A 20,589-nucleotide genomic window follows, 5' to 3' on the forward strand; every position below is an offset into this window, starting at 1 on the left:
TGCCGGAGGGGAGAGGATCTGAGAAAGCTCGTCAATCATAGGGTGTCTGATACCGTAACTTTTGACTACTCCGTGCATACTAATACTGTGAAAAAGGAGCAAGCAGTCAGATTCACGCATTCTAATGTCTCTTCCTTTGCTAATAGATCGGTCCGGTCCAGTCGTCATAAATGTTCCAAGGTTGTTTGCTGCCAACGCTCCCGCACGGGCCTTTCTTGGCACTCCTTCTTTCTTTTGATCTTCACCACTACTACGTATACGTCCACTCCTCTCCTCTTCCCTAACAACCTTTCTCCCTCTTTCCTCCCTCCCCCCAAACCCCTCTTCCTCATCTCTCTCCCCTCTCTTCTCTCGCCCCTCTTTGCTGCCTCCTCTGCGTCCTTAGACGCCCCTCACGCGTGCTTCTGCTTCTGCTTCTGCTTCTACTCCTGCTTCTACTTCTGCTTCTGCTTCTGCTTCTGCTTCTGCTTCTGCTTCTGCTTCTGCTTCTACTTCTTCTACTACTACTACTTCTTCTTCTCCTCCTAGCTGCTAAAGCGGCCAGGTCGAGTCTGCAGAGGTCGAGCGGGCAGGAGACCAACGCCAGCGCGGATTCCAGCGCGCCTGCTCAGGAAGCCCCAGCAGCAGCTCAGCCGCCCCAGGCGCGTCCGTGTCTGTACGCTGCATGGATAGTGCTAGCAGCTGCCTCAAGGGGCGAGATTGTCTGCATTTCCGACATCAAGCGAGGCAATCCTGGCCGAAGAAGTAAGGATCGCGAGGTTCCGACGGCCCCCGCCTTCAATAGCGCGCAAATCCCACCTTTGCTCGATATGATTATTCAGTCGCAAGCGCCCGCTGAAAGACTGCCAAGCGATACGACCAGGACGAGGACCGGCAGCCCGAGTTGCAGAAGACTGGCCACCGGGTCTAAAAGGCCGAAGCAGGATGTAGATCGTTGGATTGCACGATACAAACTGAGCTCCGTTGACGATGTTGACGGAGTGTCAAGGCTGGTACGCTCCTCGATGAGGGTGGCAAGCCCCTCTCATCAAACGACTCCTCAAGGATATGAGGGCATCGCCTGAAAACCGCCGCGGCTTCCGATGATACATACTACCATGGACGACGCGTCCGATCCCTCGGCCGGTGAAACTAGGTAAGAGGAGGACGTCATTTATGCATCTGCCTTCTATCTCTGGTCCTCTGACCTCGTTGGTCCTCACGAGCGCCAAGGGTGAAGAGGAAGACGTCTGAAATCACATAGGACTGAGTCTAGCACTTAGACAACCACCCGAATTATGTCTTCTATCTCTTGGCCTTTGATCGACAGGGAACAGGGGGGAGAGATGGAGGAGTCCCATCCCCTTCCCCGAGAAGAATTATGCTTCGGGTGCCTCTGGATAAAGGTAACCAACACTCAATGAAGAAGGACAGGCCTGGCAACACGAGTAAGAAGCTAGATTCTCATATAAGATTGAAGTGGGGATAGATATTATGCCGCAAGGGAGAACATATCCTGATCAATATTCACGACTTCCCACTGTGCACCCTCACTATTTGCATATTTGAAAGACGAAAATCGATTCAGGAATCTACTCAAGGAACACACCAAGAGGCCGCGACCCACCAACTCAAGGGTGCAGCCAAAAGCGGCGCGTCGCGAGCCCCCTCTGCGCGTCTCGTCGCTGTTCTGCAAGGAAAGGAAAAAAAGGAAAACCACTCCGTCCCAATGTCAGTCTTATATCATACATCCACCCACACAAGTAACCGATAAAACGCGCCTCCCTCTATGACGAGAAAAAACTGACCAGAAAATCTATCATGGAAGTCATCAAAAACCACAACAAACGAAAACGAAGAATGGAAAAACCAGAAAGAAACAGCCTCCACTACCGCAGCAGTCTAAACACCTCCCCCTCCCCCTCCCCCCTCCCAACCACGGCATCCTGCGCCGTAAACAAAAACCCAAACCCAGCCCTCTTGATCCTCCCAATCCACCTTAACCCATCCACCCTCGCGAACCCCCTATCCCCTCTCCGCTCCTCAAGATACTCCCTCAACCCCTTCACATGCACCGCAACAGAACTCTCAAAATGCTTAAACAGCGTCCGCGTCCCGCCTCCCTGCGCGCCATTCGGTCGAAGACGACGACCAAGCACCGCTTCGCACAGCCACTCCGCGACGTCCTCGGCGGGAGCGACATCGATGCGACCCTCCCACCCTTCAAAGTCGGGCATGGTACCCAGGACATCGACGAAGCGGACGAATTCATCCATGACGTGCCGAGGGTCCTGCGGTCGCGAGGCGGGCAGGAAGCGATACACCGACGTGGGGATGTCGAGGGTCTCCGTCGAGCGCTCCAGGACACATTCGCTCGCCCAGCGCGTGGCGACGTACCCGTTGCTACCGTCCGTGGGCGGGACGTTGTTTCTAGCGCTGGAAGAAGCCGCACCGTGAACGGTTTCCTCGGAAGACAGGACGCCCGCGGTGGATGTGTAGTGGATGGGGATGCGGCGAGGGGTAGCCAACTTGATCAACTCCTTTGTGGATGCGAAGTTGGAGGAGCGGAGCGCGTGGTAATTGTCCCAGAAGGAGCGCGCGGCGCCCATGTGGAGGATCACGTCGACTTCTTCGGCGAGATGGCGGAATTTATCTTCGTCGAGGCCTAGGAAAGGGGAGGAGAGATCGCCACTGTGGGACTCCAGTTTCGGTGAAGAGGGCAGCTGGCGGGGGTCGTCGGCGGGACGGTCGCGCACGGCGACGCAGTGGATTTTGCGGATCTGGGGATTCTCGATGAGTTTGGGTAGGAGGTATTGTCCGAGGAAGCCTGTTGCGCCTGTGACGAGCACCGTGCTTGGTTTCTCTGGGAGTGGTTGAGTATCAATAGTCGCGAGGAACTCCGGGACAGTGGGTGGCTGCGTTTCCTCGTCCCAGTTGATTGGCTCGAGGCTGGTGCACTCTTCGATCTTGCGTGCCATCTGACTCAGAGTGTTGGCGCCGAGTAGTTCGTAGAGGGGGATCGCGGCATTGAACAACTGGCGAATGCGGGCCTGCAGGCGGAGGACCAGCAGCGAGTTCCCACCCACGTGGAAGAAGTTCGTCGAGCTTGTCACCTCAGGGCGAACACCGTCCTCCATCTCAAGGACGTCATACCAGACACCGCGCAATGTGATCATTGTCTCGGAGAGTTCGGAATCATCGCGCCCAGCGGCAGCCTTCTGAGGCAGCGGCATGGCCTTCAAAGCGGCGCGGTCGACCTTGGAGTGGTTCGTAAGAGGCAGCTTCTCGTGCGCAATGGCCGCAATCGGTATCATGTACTGGGGAAGCGGAAGGCGGATGAGCAATTGATCCAGGAAAGAGTCCATGTCCTGGATATCGTAAGTGGGTGCGAGGACAACATGGGCGACCAAGTGTCCGGCGTCGCCTCCACGTTGGACCACCACGGCCTCCTTCAGTTTCCCTTCAGCAGCAGCGACGATGTTGCTTTCGATGTCGGCCAATTCGATGCGGAGGCCTCGGACCTTGACTTGTGTGTCTCCAGCCATCCGATTGTGGAAGACCATGGATCCGTCCTTCTCCAGGCGGCCAATGTCGTTCGTGCGGTAAAGCCTGGTCCAGCCTTTTGCGACATATTCCGGAGACGCCACAGGGTTTTCGACGAAGGACTTGCTCGTGAGTTCCTCGTTGTTAAGGTACCCAAGAGAAACGCCAGCGCCGCCAATACAGATCTCGCCGGGCATGCCAACGGGCACTGGCCGCAGCTGCTCGTCCATGATGTAGGTGGTGTAGTTAGGAAGCGAGAAGCCGCATGGAATGCGTCCTTCCTTGCCCACATTCTCGTCACGATAATCAATCTCCATCTTGTGCGACGAGATGGAGATCTCCGTGGGTCCATATGAGTTGAAGAAGCGAAGCTGAGGAAGATCCAGTTTGGCAAACTCCTGAATATGATTCCTCGTCAGGGTCTCGCCTCCACCGAATGCGAACCGCCACTGGGAGGCATCTCGAAGATTATCGCCGCCGTATTGCATCCAGAGCATGTATTCGGAAGGTGTGGCCTTGGTATACGTGATGCCACGCTGCCGGATGATTTCGGTGATGGAGAGGGGATCGCCGCGCTTGCTCATGGGAACGATGTGGACGGAACCCCCATTGACGAGGCCGGTGTAGATCTGGTCCGAGGAGTGGTTGAAGGTGAAAGCACTTTGCTGCAGAGTTTGCTCAGCCCCGAGCTTCCACGTCTTAGTGTATCCTTCAATCTCGTTGCGCAGGCCGGAGTGAGTGACCATTATGCCCTTGGGTGTGCCCGTCGAACCGCTGGTGTACAGAATGGCCGCTGGCTCGGCTCCCTGGCTCTGATTGGGAACACGACCTGAAGGCGTCTTCTTGACGGTGGAAACGTTAACGATGGCGGCATAGTCAACGCTCAGTCCTTCGGTGCTGTCCATGGTGGTGTTGTCTGCAAGGACGGCTCTTGGTTGGCAGTCTGCGGCAATGGCAGCGAGGCGAGGCACAGGGTTCCGGATATCCATTGGAACGTAGACAGCTCCAAGGCGCATAATAGCGAGCATCGAGCATACCCAGTCGGCAGCCGCCTCCTGGAAAACGAGCGCGCGAGAACCTTTCCCGACATCAACAGCTTGGAGAGCCTCGCTGATGGCTTCGATGCGCTTGATGAGATCCGCGTAAGAAAGCGAGTTCCCTAGACCATCCATTAATGCGAGCTTGTCTTCGTTCTCTGCAGCTATCTGGTCGATTCTGCGCGGGAGTGTCTCGGGCCAGTCGGATTCGAGATGAGTACCTATGAAAAGAGTTAGTGAATGGCGTTTAACTGCAACGCAGCACAAGATCAGTTACCGGCTCCGACTTCTGTAACACCCTTTAGCTGAGTCGCTCCGAAAAGAGGTGTGTCATCAAGCGTAAGAGTAGTGTCGGAAGAAAGCGTATCGAGCAAGTGGATGTACGTGTCCAGTAGCAGATTGGCAGCAGCCTCGTCATAGAGGCTCTTCTGGACACGGAGCATAATGACAGCATCAGTGGGGCTGTCAGTCACATCGAGAGTGATATCGTAAGCGGTTCGTCCAGGATGCATCTCTTTGACTTCGAATTGACAGTTCCCGAAAGGATGTTTTTCCTGAGCGCCCTGGCGGTAGTCGAAGAAAGCTTGGAAGAAGGGGCTGTGGGAAGAAGAGCGAGTGACGTTGAGCTCCTGGAGGAGCACGTCGAAAGGAAGATGAGAGTTGGCGAGAGCAGAGTGGATCGCGGAACGGGCCTCCAAGACCGCATCCGCAAAAGTTTGGTCGGTCTGGCGGCGGAATCGCACAGTGAGAAGGTTGAGGAAGAAGCCAATGCTGCCCATGACATTCTCTTCGTTCCGGTTGGCGTCCGCAATACCGATTGTCAGGTCCTGGGCATCCGTGAAGCTGAACAGCATCACTTTCATGGCAGCGAGGTAGAAGTTGAATGGAGTCGACCGGTGCGCCTTGGAGGCAGCCTTCACTCGCGATGCGAGATCCGGCTGAAGCCGCGTACCGACTTGATGAATGTCAAAGTCTTTCATTGGCACCCTGGAGCTCGCCTTTGCCATGGGGAGCAACGGCAGGATCGGTGGCTGCTCGCCCGCAGGGAAGACTCCGCGCCAGTATTTGAGTTCCTGGTCCAAGTCTCCGTTCTCATAGGCGAGTCTTTGAGCAGCGGAGAAATCCGGGAATTGACGGGGCGGATCACCCAGAGGCTTCCCGATGTAAGCCTTCTCCAGGTCCGCCATGAAGACTTGGAGACTGACGCCGTCCATGAGGATATGGTGGTAGTTGATGAGGATGAAGTGGGATGAGGGAGTAAGAGTTAGGAGTTTTACGCGCATCAGTTCGCCTCTGGACAGGTCGAAGATGTGGGACTTGAATGCGGCATATTCAGTCGCCACCTCCTCTATCCCGTTGATCAACTTTTGTTCGAGGCGAAGCGCCGAAGTGGCCATGACCTTTTGGTACGCTTGATCCGCTTCGGTGTCATCGGCGACGAAGCACGTGCGGAGTGCCTCGTGTCTGGCAGCCACGGCACGCAGCGCTCTCTCCAGGCTGTTGATGCGCAGATTTCCGGAGACCTGGTAGTAGAACGCCACGTTGAAGGTGGTCTGGTCCTGGAGGAGTTGGCGCAGGAACCAGAACCGTGACTGCCCGAAGGACAGCCGCTCAGTTTTCAGAAAGTTTAAAGGCTTCGATATCGTCAGCTCAGGTGACGAAAAGGTGGCGGTTGGTTTACCCTTCTCTGAGAGATTGTCCGGTGTATCCGCGCGTGAGGATGGCTGCGTGGACATGTCTCCTGCACGGCTGGGGGTGGAGGATCCTTCTTCGCTTGCCGGCGCGGTGCTGTACGCTGAAGGCGTCCGAGAAAGCACAGTCGGTCGTTGAGCGGGGAGATGGAGGGCCTTGTGTGCCGCTGGCTCCTTCGCAGCAGGCTTCGCAGGTGCTTCTTTGGTTCCAATGTGGGCAAGGAGGTCCTCCGGCAGCTTGTCCAGGGCACGTTGGCAAAGATCGGTGACGGACGCGCCACCAACCACCTTGAGGACGGGAATGTCCACCTTGAGTTCCTTGAGGAACCATGAGCGAACCTCCACAGCGACCAAGGAGTCAAGTCCAAGCTCAACCAGAGGAGCACTGGAGTCAATCTCCTGGTCAGCCAGCTGCAGGATGACCCGCAGTTTGGCAATGAAGCATTCCTCGATGATTTGAAGTGCAGCCTCCTTATTCGGGGCGCTAGCAAGCTGCTCCGTGACTGGCAGCGAATTCTTCTTGCTATCCTGCCCTGCGCCAGCATCCGCGGCACCATCCTCAACGATGCAGTGCGAGAAGCGAGGATTCTCGAGCCATGGGCCTCGTGCGTCCGTGTCCTCCCGGACGGTAAGAATACCTGTCGTGACCACCGCGTCCGGAATCTGTTTCCTATCCTCCGGACGAGAGAAGCCTGCTTGGATAGATTCGGTAAACATGTGGTGGATCTCCGTCTCGGAGAGGGCTGTCAGACCGAAACGCGTGAGCTGGTCGACGACAGCTTGGCCTGCTGTCTCGACGTATCCGATACCGACGACACGACCGATATCAAGAGTGGAAGCAGCGAGGCCGCGACGACGCCTCTGCCTGGCGAGAGAGTTCAGGTAGCCGTTGGCTGCGGCATAGTTTGCTTGTCCAGAATTCCCCACAACGCATGCACTGGAAGAGAAGAGGATGAAGAAGTCCAGCTTGTCTTCGTGGAAAAGTTGGTCGAGGTTGTTGGTTCCGATGATCTTAGGTCCCAAGACCTTGTTCATGGCTTCCGCCGACATCTTGGAGAAGAGCGCGTCGTTGAGCACCATGGCTCCGTTGGCGATACCCGCAATGGGCGGGCAGGTGGCTCGGATATCCTTGACAACTCTTTCGAGGTCGGAGCTGTTCATAATATCCATCGCGTACGTCTTAACTTCCCCTCCGGAGCCCTTGAAGGAGTCCAACCATCGCTGGTCAACCTTGGGGTTGCGGGATGTCAGACACACGCAGCCGGCGCCGTTCTTGACCATCCATTCCGCGAGTGATTGGCCTATCTGTCCAGTAAGACCGACGAGGAGGTAGGTCTTATTTCGGGCAAAGAGCCGTTCGGGCTTGAGAGCGCGGACCTGGACCTGGAGCGGGTTCTCAGTGGACCACTCAGCAACGATGGAAGGCCTGAAGCTCGAGGCCGAGCCAAGCTGTTCCAGAGGAACGACAATGTCGTGGACATCTTCTTCGGGTGTTGAAGTCTTCTCGACAGTAGCAACCGCTTCCTGAAGAAGTTGAGTCAGACTATCCGCATCATAGGAGGCGGGCAGAGAAGCCTGGCGCCTGAAGACATCGAAAGGTTGGATGCGAGTGTGCTCAGGCGAGAGCACTTGCGCAATATTGACGCTCAGAGGTCCAGCCTCGGTCAAATCGAGAAAATGCGTGATCTTGTCAGCCTTGAGTTGCTTGCGAAGCGCGTGGCGGGGAGTGTGAGCATGCAGGCCGATCCAAGTCGCATCGTGCACATTCTCGGAGTGGCCAGCGTCGTATGAAAATGTGACCTTGACGGAGTTGTCTGCGGCCTTCCGTTGAAGAGCGGAAGCGAGGAAGCGCTCTCTGCCGGAGCAGTGGACAAGGAGCGAGCTGTTGGAAGACAAGGCGGAGATGAGAGATGAGGCAAGAAGCTCGCTCGCCACGGAGATGAGGGATCCCGGGGCGGGAGAGTTCGTCTTCGCCACAGCAATGGGCAGTGCCTCGCGGGAGTTCAATTCGGAGAGAGCAATGACCCGTTCGCCAGTCACACCGTCCTTGCCAGTGCAGAGGTACAAGAACGCATTGCGCGCAACCTGAAGGGCTGTCAGGCTGGAATAAGCAACCGTTACTGCGCTCTGGCCGTTGGTGCCTGTCGTGGGGAGCAAGTCCTCCACCAGGGACGGCTTGAAGTCCTCGCCCCAGACAATCGAAGTGCTGGGGGCAGAGGCCGGTACCGTCTTGGTGATGATGCGCCTGGAGGAGTTCAGGCGTGCATTCTGGTCGATGTGGCTGATGACGCGGGGAATCTTCAGGACGCCCTTCTCCAGGAACACCTCAGGTTCCCTGGACCACAGTAGCGGCTGGCGGCTGGTAGCCGTGGTCTCCAACTCATCCAGAGCGCATTGGCGGAGAACGTGCTCAGCGATGGCCTTGGACGTGTTGTCATCGATCTCCGAAACGTCGAAGTGGTTCATGCTGATGTGGCCTTCTTCGTGAGCAATGGCGCGGTTGAAAGCGATGGAGGCGAAATGGTAGGGCTGGTTGACCATGGCGCTGACAGTGACCCAGACGATGCTCCTGGCAACTGCGTAGACGCGCCTAAGGCCATCCATGCGCTCGTCATTCATATCTTTGAAGATGGGCGTTTCGATGTCGACGAGATTGATGATGGTGCTCGTAGGGTCGATCATGGCCGCCTCCTCCTCGGTGGGTAAGCCGCTGAGGACAGTAATCTGGTCGCAGTATCGTTCCAGGAGCTCAGATACCTCCTCCGCAATCTGCGCGGTCTGAAGACCTTCGGATCCCAGTATCACAAGGCTGGGGATGCTGATGGACTGTGCGGAGGAAGAGTTGGTGAGTGGGCGACGCAGGAACTGCACGCGGTCATCAACGGCCTGAGCGGCGATGATGGAGAAGGGCCATGGCAGGACGTTAATCTTGGGGGTAACAGCATCGACGCCCGAGAAGCCAGCCTTGCGGAGCGCACTGTGCCACTCTCCAGGTGTAATGGTAGGCGAATACCTACGGCCGTCGTTCTTGCCGACCCACCATCCAGCCAGACCACCCATGATGAGACCGCTGCGGGCGGGGCCGTGGTCGGTGACTTCGAGCAGCATCAAGTAGCCTCCTGGCTTGAGCAACTGACGGACATGCTCGAGCGTCTTTTGCATGGACGCAGTGGCGTGCAAGACATTGGACGCGACGACTATGTCGTAAGCATGCGGTTTGTACCCCTGAGCAGATGGCGCCTTTTCGATGTCGAGAACCTTGTAGGTCATCTTGTTGCTGTAGCTGTGAGGCTTGAACATCTCCGCAGCCTTCTCGAAGAAACCCGGTGAGACGTCGGTGTACGTGTAAGATGACATCGTGTTGCCCATATTGGCGAGGATTGACTTGGTGGCGCCGCCAGTACCCGCACCTGCGAACGTGTGAGTATATTTAAGGATGAAGGTAAGGTTTTTGGAGCATCCGGAGTCAACTCACCAACTTCAATGATATTAGAATGCGGATATCGGTGGCTCATCTGCTTTATCATCTCGGCCAGGAAGCCATTATATCTCGCGAATCCAAGACCCAATTTGTAGAAGTCGTCCAGCATATTGTCTGCAATCATGTGTTCTAGGATGGTGGTCTCGCCACGCACGGAGGCGGGGATATTCTCACCAACGGCGGACAATAGCCTGACGTCTATGGCCTCGCGGTGCTTCTCGATCAAAGCCTTGATATCCTCAGCCGTGTCTGAAGCCCATGACTTCTTGATGAAGGGATAGGCAGATCCGCGAGCGACACCGTCAAGGACATGGTTCATATAGTCACGAAGCGAAGCGTGGTGTTCTTGGCCATTGGCCCAGTCGTCCTCACTCAGTTCGGCCTTCCAGCTGCGCAGGTAGTAGTAGGACAGGCGCTCACACACGGTCGCAAGTTCGACTTCGGCCGCGGTAGGTTTGACGCCCTTGACGCAGGAAGTGCCGTCCGGTTGAGCGACATCCAGCTTCGTGGACGAATAGAGGATATGGTCGTCTGCAGCAGTGGCAGGAGCGAAAGGCTTGATCATCAGGTCCTCGATCTGGACCATGGCCTGGTGGCCGCCTTGAGGGCCGAAGACGTCTATGCTGGCGCGGAACTCGTCACCTTCGCTCAGGACGGCGGAGATGGGGACGTCGGCGCCGGAGAGGGGGATAGAGAGGCAGATCTCTGGGTTGACACGGATGCTGCGGATGGCAGTCGGGACGTGCAGGGACCAGAGGCGGTTGTCTCCTGGCGCGGAGAAGGCGAGGAAGGAGGCCTGAAACGCGACGTCAAGCTGAGTAGGATGGACGAGGTAGACGGTCGGATCGGAGTCGGCATAGGGGTAAGTAGTGATGAGACCAGTTGCTTGGTTGAGACGACGCTTCAGTGTGTGCATCCCACGGAAGTTGTTCTGGTAGCCGTAGCCCAGGTCGAGGAGGGTGGTGTAGAAGACGTCAGTGTCAACAGGGTTGAAGTTGTAGTCCTCAAGCGGGGAGGAAAGGAGCGCATCAGTGGAGGGATTGCCGCAGACAATTTTGACGGTGGCCTTCGCCATGAGATCCATATCCTGCTCTGTTCCCATCGCAGGACAGGAATAGCAGACGAACTCTGCCGTGGCCGTCATGGTGCCGTCAAAGGACGGTTGTCCAGTGGGCATGGAGATGCTTGACAGAGTGACAAGAGTCTCAACAGCGGCATTGGCGTCTTCCTCGAAAGTAATGGCCTTCGGGATCTCCAGGTTCTCAATCTCGAACATCTTTACAGGCCGTTCACCCGCCCACGTTCTCGCTGCTTCCATCGCCATTGCGCAGTAACCAGCCGCAGGGAAAACGGTTTGACCCTGAAGCTGATGCCCATCGAGCCACGAGATCTCGGAGAGCTTGAGCACGTTCGACCACCGCATATCGCGAGCCGTAGAGTCTGGGCATTGAACGCCGAGGAGTTCATTGAAGGGCTGCTTTCGGGTGCGGTTCTTGCGAGACAGACGCGACTCGTGCCAGTGAACCCTTCCGTGATTCCATTGATAAGAGGGCAGCCCGGTAACCAGCTTGGGGGTTTCGGCGCTGGAAGAGATGGCCTTGCGGTAGGAATTGAAGTCGACATTTGCGGCGCCCAGATGAGTCCAGATGAACCCGAGGGCCTCAGAAAAAGCCTGGATGTCGTCGCCTCCGCGGCTGAGCACGCCGGTGTACGGGAGAGGAGTGGGCAAAACATCAGCCATCGTCTGAGTGACGGGGCCTTTGAGCGCCGGATGAGGCCCAACTTCGATAGCAAAGCACAGTGAAGGATCGCTCGCGATGGCGTTCTTAATGGCCTCGGTGAAGAGCACGGCATTGGTCATGTTGTCTCTCCAGTAGACATGCTGCAACTCCTCAGTCGGCCCCATGGGGTTCTCTGATGGAACCACACTGGAGAACCAGGAGCAGTCGCGGCCGCCTTCAGGATTAACCTTAACACCGCATCCCTTCATAGCCTCAATGTACGGGTCACCACAGGGCAGCATATGGTGCGAGTGGTAGGCGGTGTCGACCTTGAGCAGTCTGGCAAACTTCTTCTCCTCATCGAAGACTCGCTTTCCGTGGGCGACGGCGTTTTCATCTCCCGAGAGAGTGACGCTAGCTGGGGAGTTGTGAGCGGCAATGGCGAGCTTGCCCTTGAAAGCACGGAGATTGACGAGCTCTTCCGCATCTTCCCAGGACGTTCCCACTGCCATCATGGCACCCTTCTGGCCAGTGGCGCTATTGCCTGCAAGGCGAGCGTACACACCTCGGTAGTAAGCAACACGAATGGCGTCGCTAGCAGAAAGGAAACCAGCAGCGTAGGCGGCACCGATCTCTCCGGAAGAGTGCCCGACAACGGCGGCGAAGGTGATGCCAGCTTCCCGGAGCAAATCAACTAGGATGACCTGCACGGCCGTGCATAGAGGCTGTGACAGTGCGGCCTCTGCGATGCGAGAGGTGTCGGCGCCGGCAAGCATCTCCTCCTTGAGGCTCCACTGAGGACGATCCGACTCTGGCAGGGAGCTGAGAGAGCCCTCGAGATCCTGGACAATCTTCTGCACAAATTCAGAGGACCTGATGAGTTGGGCACCCATTGCGGCCCATTGAGCACCCTGGCCGGTGAAGACACCGAGGATGCGGGGCGAAGCGTCCTTGAAGTCGGACCTGGTGCCAATGGTGGACTTTGCATTCTGCTTCACGCCATCAAGCTTGCCGTCAATCTTGCTCACCAACTCCTCGATCGTGGGCGCAGAAAAAGAAGCCCGGATTTGGAGCTGGCTTCTGCGGGCTTGCAGGGTCCAGGACAAGTCGGAGGGGCTGATGTCGTTGTTAGTCTTGAGGAAATCGGAGTAGGCCTTCAACTGGGCGGTCAGGGAGGCCTCCGAAGTGGCGGAGAAGACGAAGGGGGTGCTGGCCGGCCGGGCACAGAGTGACTTTTGCTTGTCGGCATCCATGTACTGTTCAATGATAGCGTGGGCATTGGCGCCACCGAAGCCTGGAATGGGTGAGTCGATATACTATTAAGAGTGGGAGAATCGGGTCACTCACCAAAGCTGTTGACGCTAACACGACGAGGAACGCCCTCCGGCAGCTGCGGCCAAGGCTGAAGAGTGGTAGGAACGCGGATTCCGTGGTAGAACTTCTCAATGGCAGGATTCAGGGTGTTGAAGAGCATGTTTGGAGGAACGATGCCCTTCTGAATAATCCCAGACGCCTTGAGCAGACCGGCCAAACCAGCCGCACCTTCGGTGTGGCCAATCACAGTCTTAACTGATCCGACGTACAAGGGCTTGCTATCCGTCAAGTGCTTGCCGAAGCACTCGTAGATGGCACCCGCCTCCTTGGGGTCGCCAGCCTTGGTTCCCGTCCCGTGCGCCTCGAAAAACTGCGGGCGATCGTTAGGGTTGTTCTCGAAGTCCAAGCCAGCTTTGGCATAGGTCTGGCGGATCAAAGCGGTCTGAGCCTCAGAACTGGGGACCGTGAGCCCGCTGCTATGGCCGTCCTGGTTCGCGCCTGTCTCACGGATTAAACACTCAATGTGATCGCCATCGGCAATTGCATCACTCAGTCTCTTCATGATGATGGCGGCAATACCTTCGCCACGAGCGTAGCCGTCAGCGTCGGCATCCCACATGCGGGAGCGGCCCGTGGGAGACAACATTTTCATCTTGCTTTCGAAGACGAAGGCATCCGGGTTCAGGATGACGTTTGTACCGCAGGCAACGGCGACGCGAGACTCGCCAGCACGCAGGGCCTGCACGCCCTGGTGAACAGCGATCAAGCTGGAAGAGCATGCCGTGTCGATGGTCATGCTCGGGCCGTGCCAGTCGAAGAAGTAGGACAGACGGTTGGAGATGATGGCTCGATTGGTGCCAGTGGCGAAGTAAGTCGGCAGTGAGTTCACATCCCGGAGGAGGGTGTCGTTGTAGTCTACACCCATGGTACCGACGTAGACAGCAGTGTCGGACCCCTTAAGATTTTCAATAGTGTGCCCACCAGCCTCTAGAGCTTCATACACCGTTTCCATAAGGAGGCGTTGTTGAGGATCAATGGAGTCGGCCTCGGCGGGACTAATGTTGAAGAAGCCCGCATCGAAGACGCGATTGTCCTGCTGCAGGAGGTAGGCATTGCGTACGTTGGTAGTGCCGTGATGCGAGCCATCCGGGTGATAGAAGCCCGTGGTGGAGAAGCGGGAGGAGGGGATCTCGCTGCAGACGTCGCGAGGCTTCTCGAGCAGTTTCCACAAGGCGGAAGGGGACGAGGCGCCTCCGGGGAAGCGGCAGCCAGTGCCAACGATGGCGATGGGTTCGTTACGGCGGGAGACCATTGTGAAGATTGTGGAGGGATGGACGAAGACGGTGATGGGACCAAAGTTGATTTGGATAGGATGATTGGGGTGGAGGGAGAGCGGATGTTGGGAGAATGTAGAGATGGTCTGCTAGGCACTGCTGCTGAGTTTCCTGTCCTGAAGAGACCAGTACGTGGCACACATGTATACTCTCTTCTTTGTACCCAAAGGTGGCCGTGCTTTCCACGAAGTGCTGCCATTGTCGCCGACGGTGGATGACTGTGGTCAGAAGCGCCTTCGCCGAACATTGCGTTTAGCACCGAAGCTAGGAAAGGGACAACAGCTAGCGGAGAACGGGGAATGAGGAATGGAAGGTTGAGGCCAGCGACATGCGAGGATGGCTGTGAAGCTGAATCGTGAGGTTGTTCGGCGCATGTACTCCGTACAGAGTCCATGCACTCCCATGCAGGGACCGTGTGCTATCTACGGACCAGGAAACGTGGGGGGCCATGACGGTGAGGCCCTGAGGCCCTGAGGTCCTGAGGCTCTTCGGCAAGCAGCTCTAGAACCGGTCGGCGGAGACCAGTCTAGGGATGACGGCACCCGTAGGAGCTGGGGGCTGACATATGTGGTGACCGTGGTAGAGTGCTCATTATTGGAAGGGTTCGCAATATCGCCGAATGTACGCTGTCTCTGGTGTTTTCGGACAGTGGTATTGTACAAATCGCCGAACGGGGGGCCATGGCCAATGTGCATGTCGCTTAGGCGGATAAGCTTTGGATCTCACTCCGACAAGGCCGAAGGGATCCCGTTGGAAGTTGTTTCGAACGTTGGAGGAAGAGCGGAAGGAAAAGAAAGGGAAAGCTGCATTGCCATTCCCTCCCGTGTCCGCGTGAGGTCCCCTGGAGATAGTCAATCAAAGTGCACGTGGCAACGGGGTTCAAAGTGCTGGGACGGTAATGGATCGTGGATAGATGTCGAATCCATGCTCAGGGTCTTGTTTGAGGCACGCACGTGGTAACCAGGTTTCAAAAATGTTTGGAGTCCGGGAAAGGATCCATATCTCTCTATATTGGTGCCGGCCAAGCAAGATCTAGCTGGTGCCTCTTCCTGCACATGGAGGAATCTCAGAGGACTTGCAAAACAACAAAGCAGATTCGTAAGAAGGCAAAAGGACTTGTAGGGCTCAGACATACAAGGCCCGTATAAAAAACGGCAGAAAGCGTTGTGCTCTCGATTCTGAGAAAGAGTCTACCGGTTGTCCATGTGTGAAAATGATGAAAGAGAAAAATAGTTATAGCAGTACAGCGAGGAAAGCAGCGATGAAATCAAACAGACATTTGGTTCAGATGTGGAGGGTCGCGCGCAGCTGGGAGAGGCGCTTCCAAATCTGGTCGTCAAGGTCGGGCAAGCATTCGGAGCCTGACAAGAGTGGGGAGGAGTAGAGGCTGACGGCGTGTTGCAGTCGGCGGATGAGATACGAGCACAGATGGGTGACCATGACGAGGCGCAGATGGGCCAAGCCGCTAGATTCCGAGATGGGCATGGCGCCGGGGGTAGCGGGTTGTGCGGGAAGTGCGGGATTTCCGATTGCTTGGCCTGCTTGGCATGCTTGGCTGTTCAGATCGGCGTCGTGCTGCAAAGCGTCCAGAGGGCCTAGGAAGATGTTCATGAGCAGCGAGTGGCAGGCGCCCACCAGGTGCCGGACCACGGTGCTGCTGCTGCTGTGCATGAGAGAGGGACGAGGCGCCGCCGTTGCCGACGTGGGCGTGGGCATGGGCGGGTCGAAATACGACGATGCCGAGGAGGAAGACTGGGGAGGAGTGATGAGGTTCAGGTCCCAGCAGAAGTCGGTGGTGTCGAGGCTATCCATCGACGAGGGCGTGGCCGTTCCTGGAGCGCCTGCAGATTCCACTTGGAGGCGGTCGAGGACGGCGAGCAAGGCGTGGGCGGCCGAGAAGGTGCCGTGCAGCGTCTCACCGGTTGGGGTCGAGAGCGAGCCGGGAGGCGTGGTGAGCGAAGGCGTGCAGCTCGTGTGCGAATTTGCAGACAGGTGCTGGAGCCATGCGGCTACGGGAGGGAAAGTCGCATCGTTGATGATGAGCGGAAGGCCCAGCGTCCTGCCCGCCGTGCATGCCTCTGTGAGGGCGGTGCTCTGGCGGTGGAGGGCATAGAGACGTGTAATGAGCTCCGACAGCTGCGAGACGGCGCTGGGCCCGCTGAGGAAGGATGCTTGTGAACTTGAGGCGGCATCGGAAGAGGAAGAGGAGGAGGAAGAGGAGGAAGTCGTCGTCATCGTCGTTGTGGATGTATTTGTCTCCACCGGGTCCAAAAAGGCGTCCATGTTCATATCCATTTGTAACGCACTCCAGTCCACCGTCTCCAGTGGCGGAACCCACGTTGGCCACACCAGTGTGGGGTCGACGTCGAGGCTGAGCAGCTCGTCCGGGAGCGCATGTTGCTGGTGTTGCTGTTGTTGTTGTTGATGATGATGCGCCGCATTGCTGGTATTGTTGTTATTGATATTGTTGTTGTCGACAAGGGCTGCGGGTGCAGGCGCCAGCGCTGGCGTAGGCGCAGGCGTTGGTGGCGGCGGCCGAAAAACGGCGGGAGGACGACCCTTGGGGAGGCATGGACTATAAATGCATTGGGCGCCCAGGCGAAGGCAGCGGTTGCAGACGCCCGTTGCAGAGTTGGACGAGCCGCCGTTGCTGGCGCGCGTGCACCGAAGCTTTTGGCTGTGGCACCGATCGCACGACTGTCGTCTGGGTGGTGTTGAGGTGGAAGCAGCTTGAGCGCTGGTGGACGAGGCGGTCGACGACATGGCGAATAGATGGATTTCGCACAAGTCACAAAGGCGGTCCTTTCGCTATGAGATCGGCATCGATAATGGGCGGCCGGGAATCATACATATACACGGGCAATGAATGCACCTCGAGCTCGTCTCTGCAGCAGAGAGCAGGTTCGTCAACTGGCGGAACGTGGAGCCCTGGCTAGGCATGGATGCACGCTTCGGGCCTCACCCAAGACAGAGCTCGTTCCTGGGGGGCTCGTGTGCTCGTGTACATACTCCGTACGGAGCCCAAGCCGGCGTTGGAGTGTGTGTGCCGATAAGAAGGGTAAGCAGCATTCCGAGTACGGGCAATGGAGATCAGGCCCACCACCAGCTGCATGGGGACAGAGATGAGACTGACGCGAGCAAGTAGTGAGAGTCGGTGCGGGTAGCATTCATTGTGTAGCAGTTCTCTGTGGAATTTGCATCCATCTGATGTTGCCTGAGCAGGTTCATCTATCAGACGAAGATTGGTTTCCAAGGATGTCAACTGAGTGGCATTGACTGCGGAATCCAATACAGAGGATGACATGCAGCTCCTCCCACTCTATTCTATCTCGCCTGGCAGACCGTGGGCGGGGGGTTACCATAGGTGAATTCAGCCGCTTCAGAAACGGCTCTGACCGGACGTTCTCTGCACAATCTTCTCCAGCGACACTCCTAGGCCCCGTCGCAACTGCCAGGTGCTCTCCGTCGACAGAATTCCATCTAGGCTCTTCTTGGAATAGCTCGGTAATGGACTACAAAACGACCCACCCTGCTTTACACTGATCCCCGGAGCTAACCCTTCTAGGCTTAGAGAACGGTGAATAAGATCTACGTACTGATTACGCACAAGCCTGAACGCACATCTGCACGTATCCTCCATCTAATAACCCTCAGCCGTATGGAGACTAAGAATACCAGGCCCATAGATGCTATCCTTTGGGTCCGGGCGGGCCTCAAACATAGGAATCTGGTTGCATCAGAGGGATCCACAAAGCGCCGTTCGGACGTTGTTGGTCCGGGGTTTTTGCGGACCAGCGTCGCTTTTCCCATGTCGCACAAATTGGAATTCAAAGACCAGCTGCATCAGCCCCCCTTGCTGGACCCTTTTTCGTCAGCTTGTGGGGGGTGTACAAGACCCTGCACATGTGAGATCCTGAGACCCTCAAGCTCGGACCCAGATCTTGAGCCAGCCGCAGATTAGATTAAATCTCGACGTCTGCCTGCGCCACAAACACCCGAACAAACGTCCACGCCCCCTCTTTCTGACCTCGCCTTTCCCTCCTCCGTGGACAAACAACGGGTCCGCGCCCTGCGTAAATAGCCGACTCTGCGCCTTAATCTTGTCCCCTCTGCTCTTGCCCTGCGCCTACCCTTTTCACCTGCCTCGGAGTCGCCTTCCCTCTTTAAACCCCCTTCGACTGCTGTCACCTGCCTCTTGCCTCTGCCACTAAACATAAACAACACCCGCTCCCTTCACCTCCACAACAACAACAGCAACAACAATGGCAGCCCTCACGAGCCGCCTCTGGAGCTGCTTCATGCCCCCAAAGGTCGAGAAGAGTCCCGATGCCATCAAGTTTGGAATCTTTGGCGCTGCCCAGATTGCGTACGTCCACTAGCATCATCACATTCCTTGTACCTGCCCTTTGCGATCGCCAAGATTGGCGCTGAGCTTAACCCGACGACGGCTGACTCTCTTCTCCCCACCAGACCCTTGACCCTCATCATACCGGCAAAATCACACCCCGAGGTCGTCGTCCAAGCCATCGCTGCTCGCGATCGCTCCAAGGCCGAAGCCTTTGCGAAGAAGCACGGCATCCCAGAAGTCAAGAACTCGTACGATGAGCTGCTGTCCGACCCAAACATCGACGCCGTCCTCATCCCCCTCCCTAACGCCTTGCACTTCGAATGGGCCGTGAAAGCCATTCGCGCGGGGAAGCACGTCCTCGTCGAGAAGCCCTCCACCTCCAATGCCGAAGAGGCCGACATCCTCTTCAACCTCCCCGAGCTGTCGCAGCCCAATGCTCCCGTCCTCCTCGAAGCCTTCCACAACCGCTTCTTCCCCTCCTGGCACCTCTTCACCTCCCTCTTCGACCCCGCCGACGTCGACCACGTCCATTCCGAGTCTATGATTCCCTGGTGGGGCACGAAAGAAACTGATATCAACTTCCAATACAACCTCTCCGGCGGCTCCATCATGGCCATGGGAACCTACAATCTCGCCGCTCTCCGTCTTGCCTTTGGTGCCGAGCCCGTTGAGTGTCTGAGCTGCGAGACGGAAGCTTTCACCGAGGGCCCGCAAAAGGGCTGCGACTGGAACTTCAAGGCCAAGTTCCGCTTCCCCGGCGACAGGATCGGCGAGGCCACCACGACTCTCAAAGGTCCCACTTGGTGGACTCCCTCGACTGTGACGGTGACGACCCGCGAGAAGCCCGTCGCCGACTCAAAGCTCCCCAACACGCACGAGAAGACCCAGTCGAGGCACATTGTCCTCCACGGCCTCATCCACGGCGTCTTCTGGCACCGCATCGACGTCACCGACGTCTACACGGTGCGGGACCGGGAGTCCGGTCGCGTCATCTCCAAGAACCAGCAGAAGACAAGCCACAAGGCCTACACCTTCAAGGAGGCTGGAGGCCAGTTTGCGAATCTTCCCGGTGACACCCACTGGATGAGCTACCGGTACCAGCTGGAGGAGTTTGTAAACAAGATCAAAGGCCGCAAGACGCAGTATTGGGTCAGTGGCGAGGATTCCATCAACCAGATGAAGATGATTGATATGGCGTACGAGAAGAGCGGGCTAGGTCCTAGGCCGACGAGTAAGGCGGCGCTATGAGGGATGCTTCTTTCTTCTTTTGTTTTCTTTTCATGACATGGAGATATACCAGGACATACACTTTCCCTTACCCCCATCTTCTTTCACGGTGGAGGTGGACACATCTACATTATGACAGGGGAGATGACGGAGTTCTCCCCAGTCCAATCAAATGGGGCTGTCTCTTGTTGGGATTGGGATTCCCGGCGCAACACTTTATGCATTTAATATACCAGGTTCTGGGTGCTGAGTTGTGCCGAGTTGTGCATGTTGAAGAGATTTCCCTCAAGTCCCTTATGCCGGCTCCGAAGTTGACTTTGGGTGCTTGGTGGGAAATCCGTTGTCGATATCGTTGTTTTCCTGCTGAAAGGTGTTTGCAGACGTTTGATAGGTCCTATAGATATACCTATGCTATGGCGGTGAGTAGTCTCTCCCCTCACATGAAATGATTCCAGACTCGTAAGGTAGAGCGCGGGTTGCAGGCACCGAGAGGAATAGCGTACGATGTAGATGGATGTTGCCTATTAAGCCTATCTATCTATATATATCTATATATATATATCTATATATATATATTCCCAGGGTTGTAATTCTTGTCTACATACTAATATTAAGCTGACAAGCGGCGTCTAGGGTATTGAAGTACGCAGCGGCGAAAGTCTGAATCTAAGAGTAGAAAACTTCCTTGATTTAGGGAAGGGGTGTGCGTGTTTTAGAGTTACAGTGCGAAAATGACGGGTTGGACGTAGATAATATTGTAGTATATTAGAGGTTATCTCTATTTTTCGTGTAGAGGTAATTTTGCTGTAGAGGTTTTTTGTGCAGGGGGCGTTATACTGTAATGTGTATTCTTTTCTGCACACATTAACAAGAGGGTTGGCTTAATAGAAAGTGTAAAGCAGTTTTAAGGTTGC

At 56.4% G+C, this 20,589-nt stretch overlaps 3 protein-coding genes across 3 annotated transcripts; 1 reads left to right on the forward strand and 2 right to left on the reverse strand.

Annotated features, from left to right (window-relative positions):
- Window positions 1-1,432: 1,432 nt before the first annotated feature.
- On the reverse strand, window positions 1,433-14,078 carry EI97DRAFT_472412 (uncharacterized protein; the record flags this gene model as incomplete). Its single annotated transcript, XM_033801852.1, has 4 exons — window positions 1,433-4,780; window positions 4,837-9,660; window positions 9,726-12,746; window positions 12,800-14,078. The coding sequence occupies 4 exons, from the start codon at window positions 14,076-14,078 to the stop codon at window positions 1,869-1,871; spliced, it is 12,036 nt and encodes a 4,011-aa protein (XP_033658694.1). The 3' UTR covers window positions 1,433-1,868.
- A 1,004-nt stretch (window positions 14,079-15,082) lies between these two features.
- On the reverse strand, window positions 15,083-17,279 carry EI97DRAFT_429219 (uncharacterized protein). Its single transcript, XM_033797393.1, has one exon. The coding sequence runs from the start codon at window positions 16,861-16,863 to the stop codon at window positions 15,385-15,387; it is 1,479 nt and encodes a 492-aa protein (XP_033658695.1). The 5' UTR covers window positions 16,864-17,279; the 3' UTR covers window positions 15,083-15,384.
- A 911-nt stretch (window positions 17,280-18,190) lies between these two features.
- EI97DRAFT_21568 (NAD(P)-binding protein) lies at window positions 18,191-19,891 on the forward strand. Its single transcript, XM_033793816.1, has 2 exons — window positions 18,191-18,466; window positions 18,571-19,891. The coding sequence occupies exons 1-2, from the start codon at window positions 18,363-18,365 to the stop codon at window positions 19,694-19,696; spliced, it is 1,230 nt and encodes a 409-aa protein (XP_033658696.1). The 5' UTR covers window positions 18,191-18,362; the 3' UTR covers window positions 19,697-19,891.
- Window positions 19,892-20,589: the final 698 nt, after the last annotated feature.

This window comes from Westerdykella ornata, assembly GCF_010094085.1.
Source record: "Westerdykella ornata strain CBS 379.55 unplaced genomic scaffold EI97scaffold_1, whole genome shotgun sequence".
NCBI lineage: Eukaryota > Fungi > Ascomycota > Dothideomycetes > Pleosporales > Sporormiaceae > Westerdykella > Westerdykella ornata.

What these genes read in the sequence shown, in the direction of transcription:
- EI97DRAFT_21568 (XM_033793816.1), top strand. Translation starts at nt 18,363, where the DNA reads ATGGCAGCCCTCACGAGCCGCCTCTGGAGCTGCTTCATGCCCCCAAAG. An exon ending in TTTGGCGCTGCCCAGATTGC is followed by an intron (nt 18,467 to 18,570) that starts GTACGTCCACTA and finishes TCTCCCCACCAG; the next exon opens with ACCCTTGACCCTCATCATAC.
- EI97DRAFT_429219 (XM_033797393.1), bottom strand. Translation starts at nt 16,863, where the DNA reads ATGTCGTCGACCGCCTCGTCCACCAGCGCTCAAGCTGCTTCCACCTCA.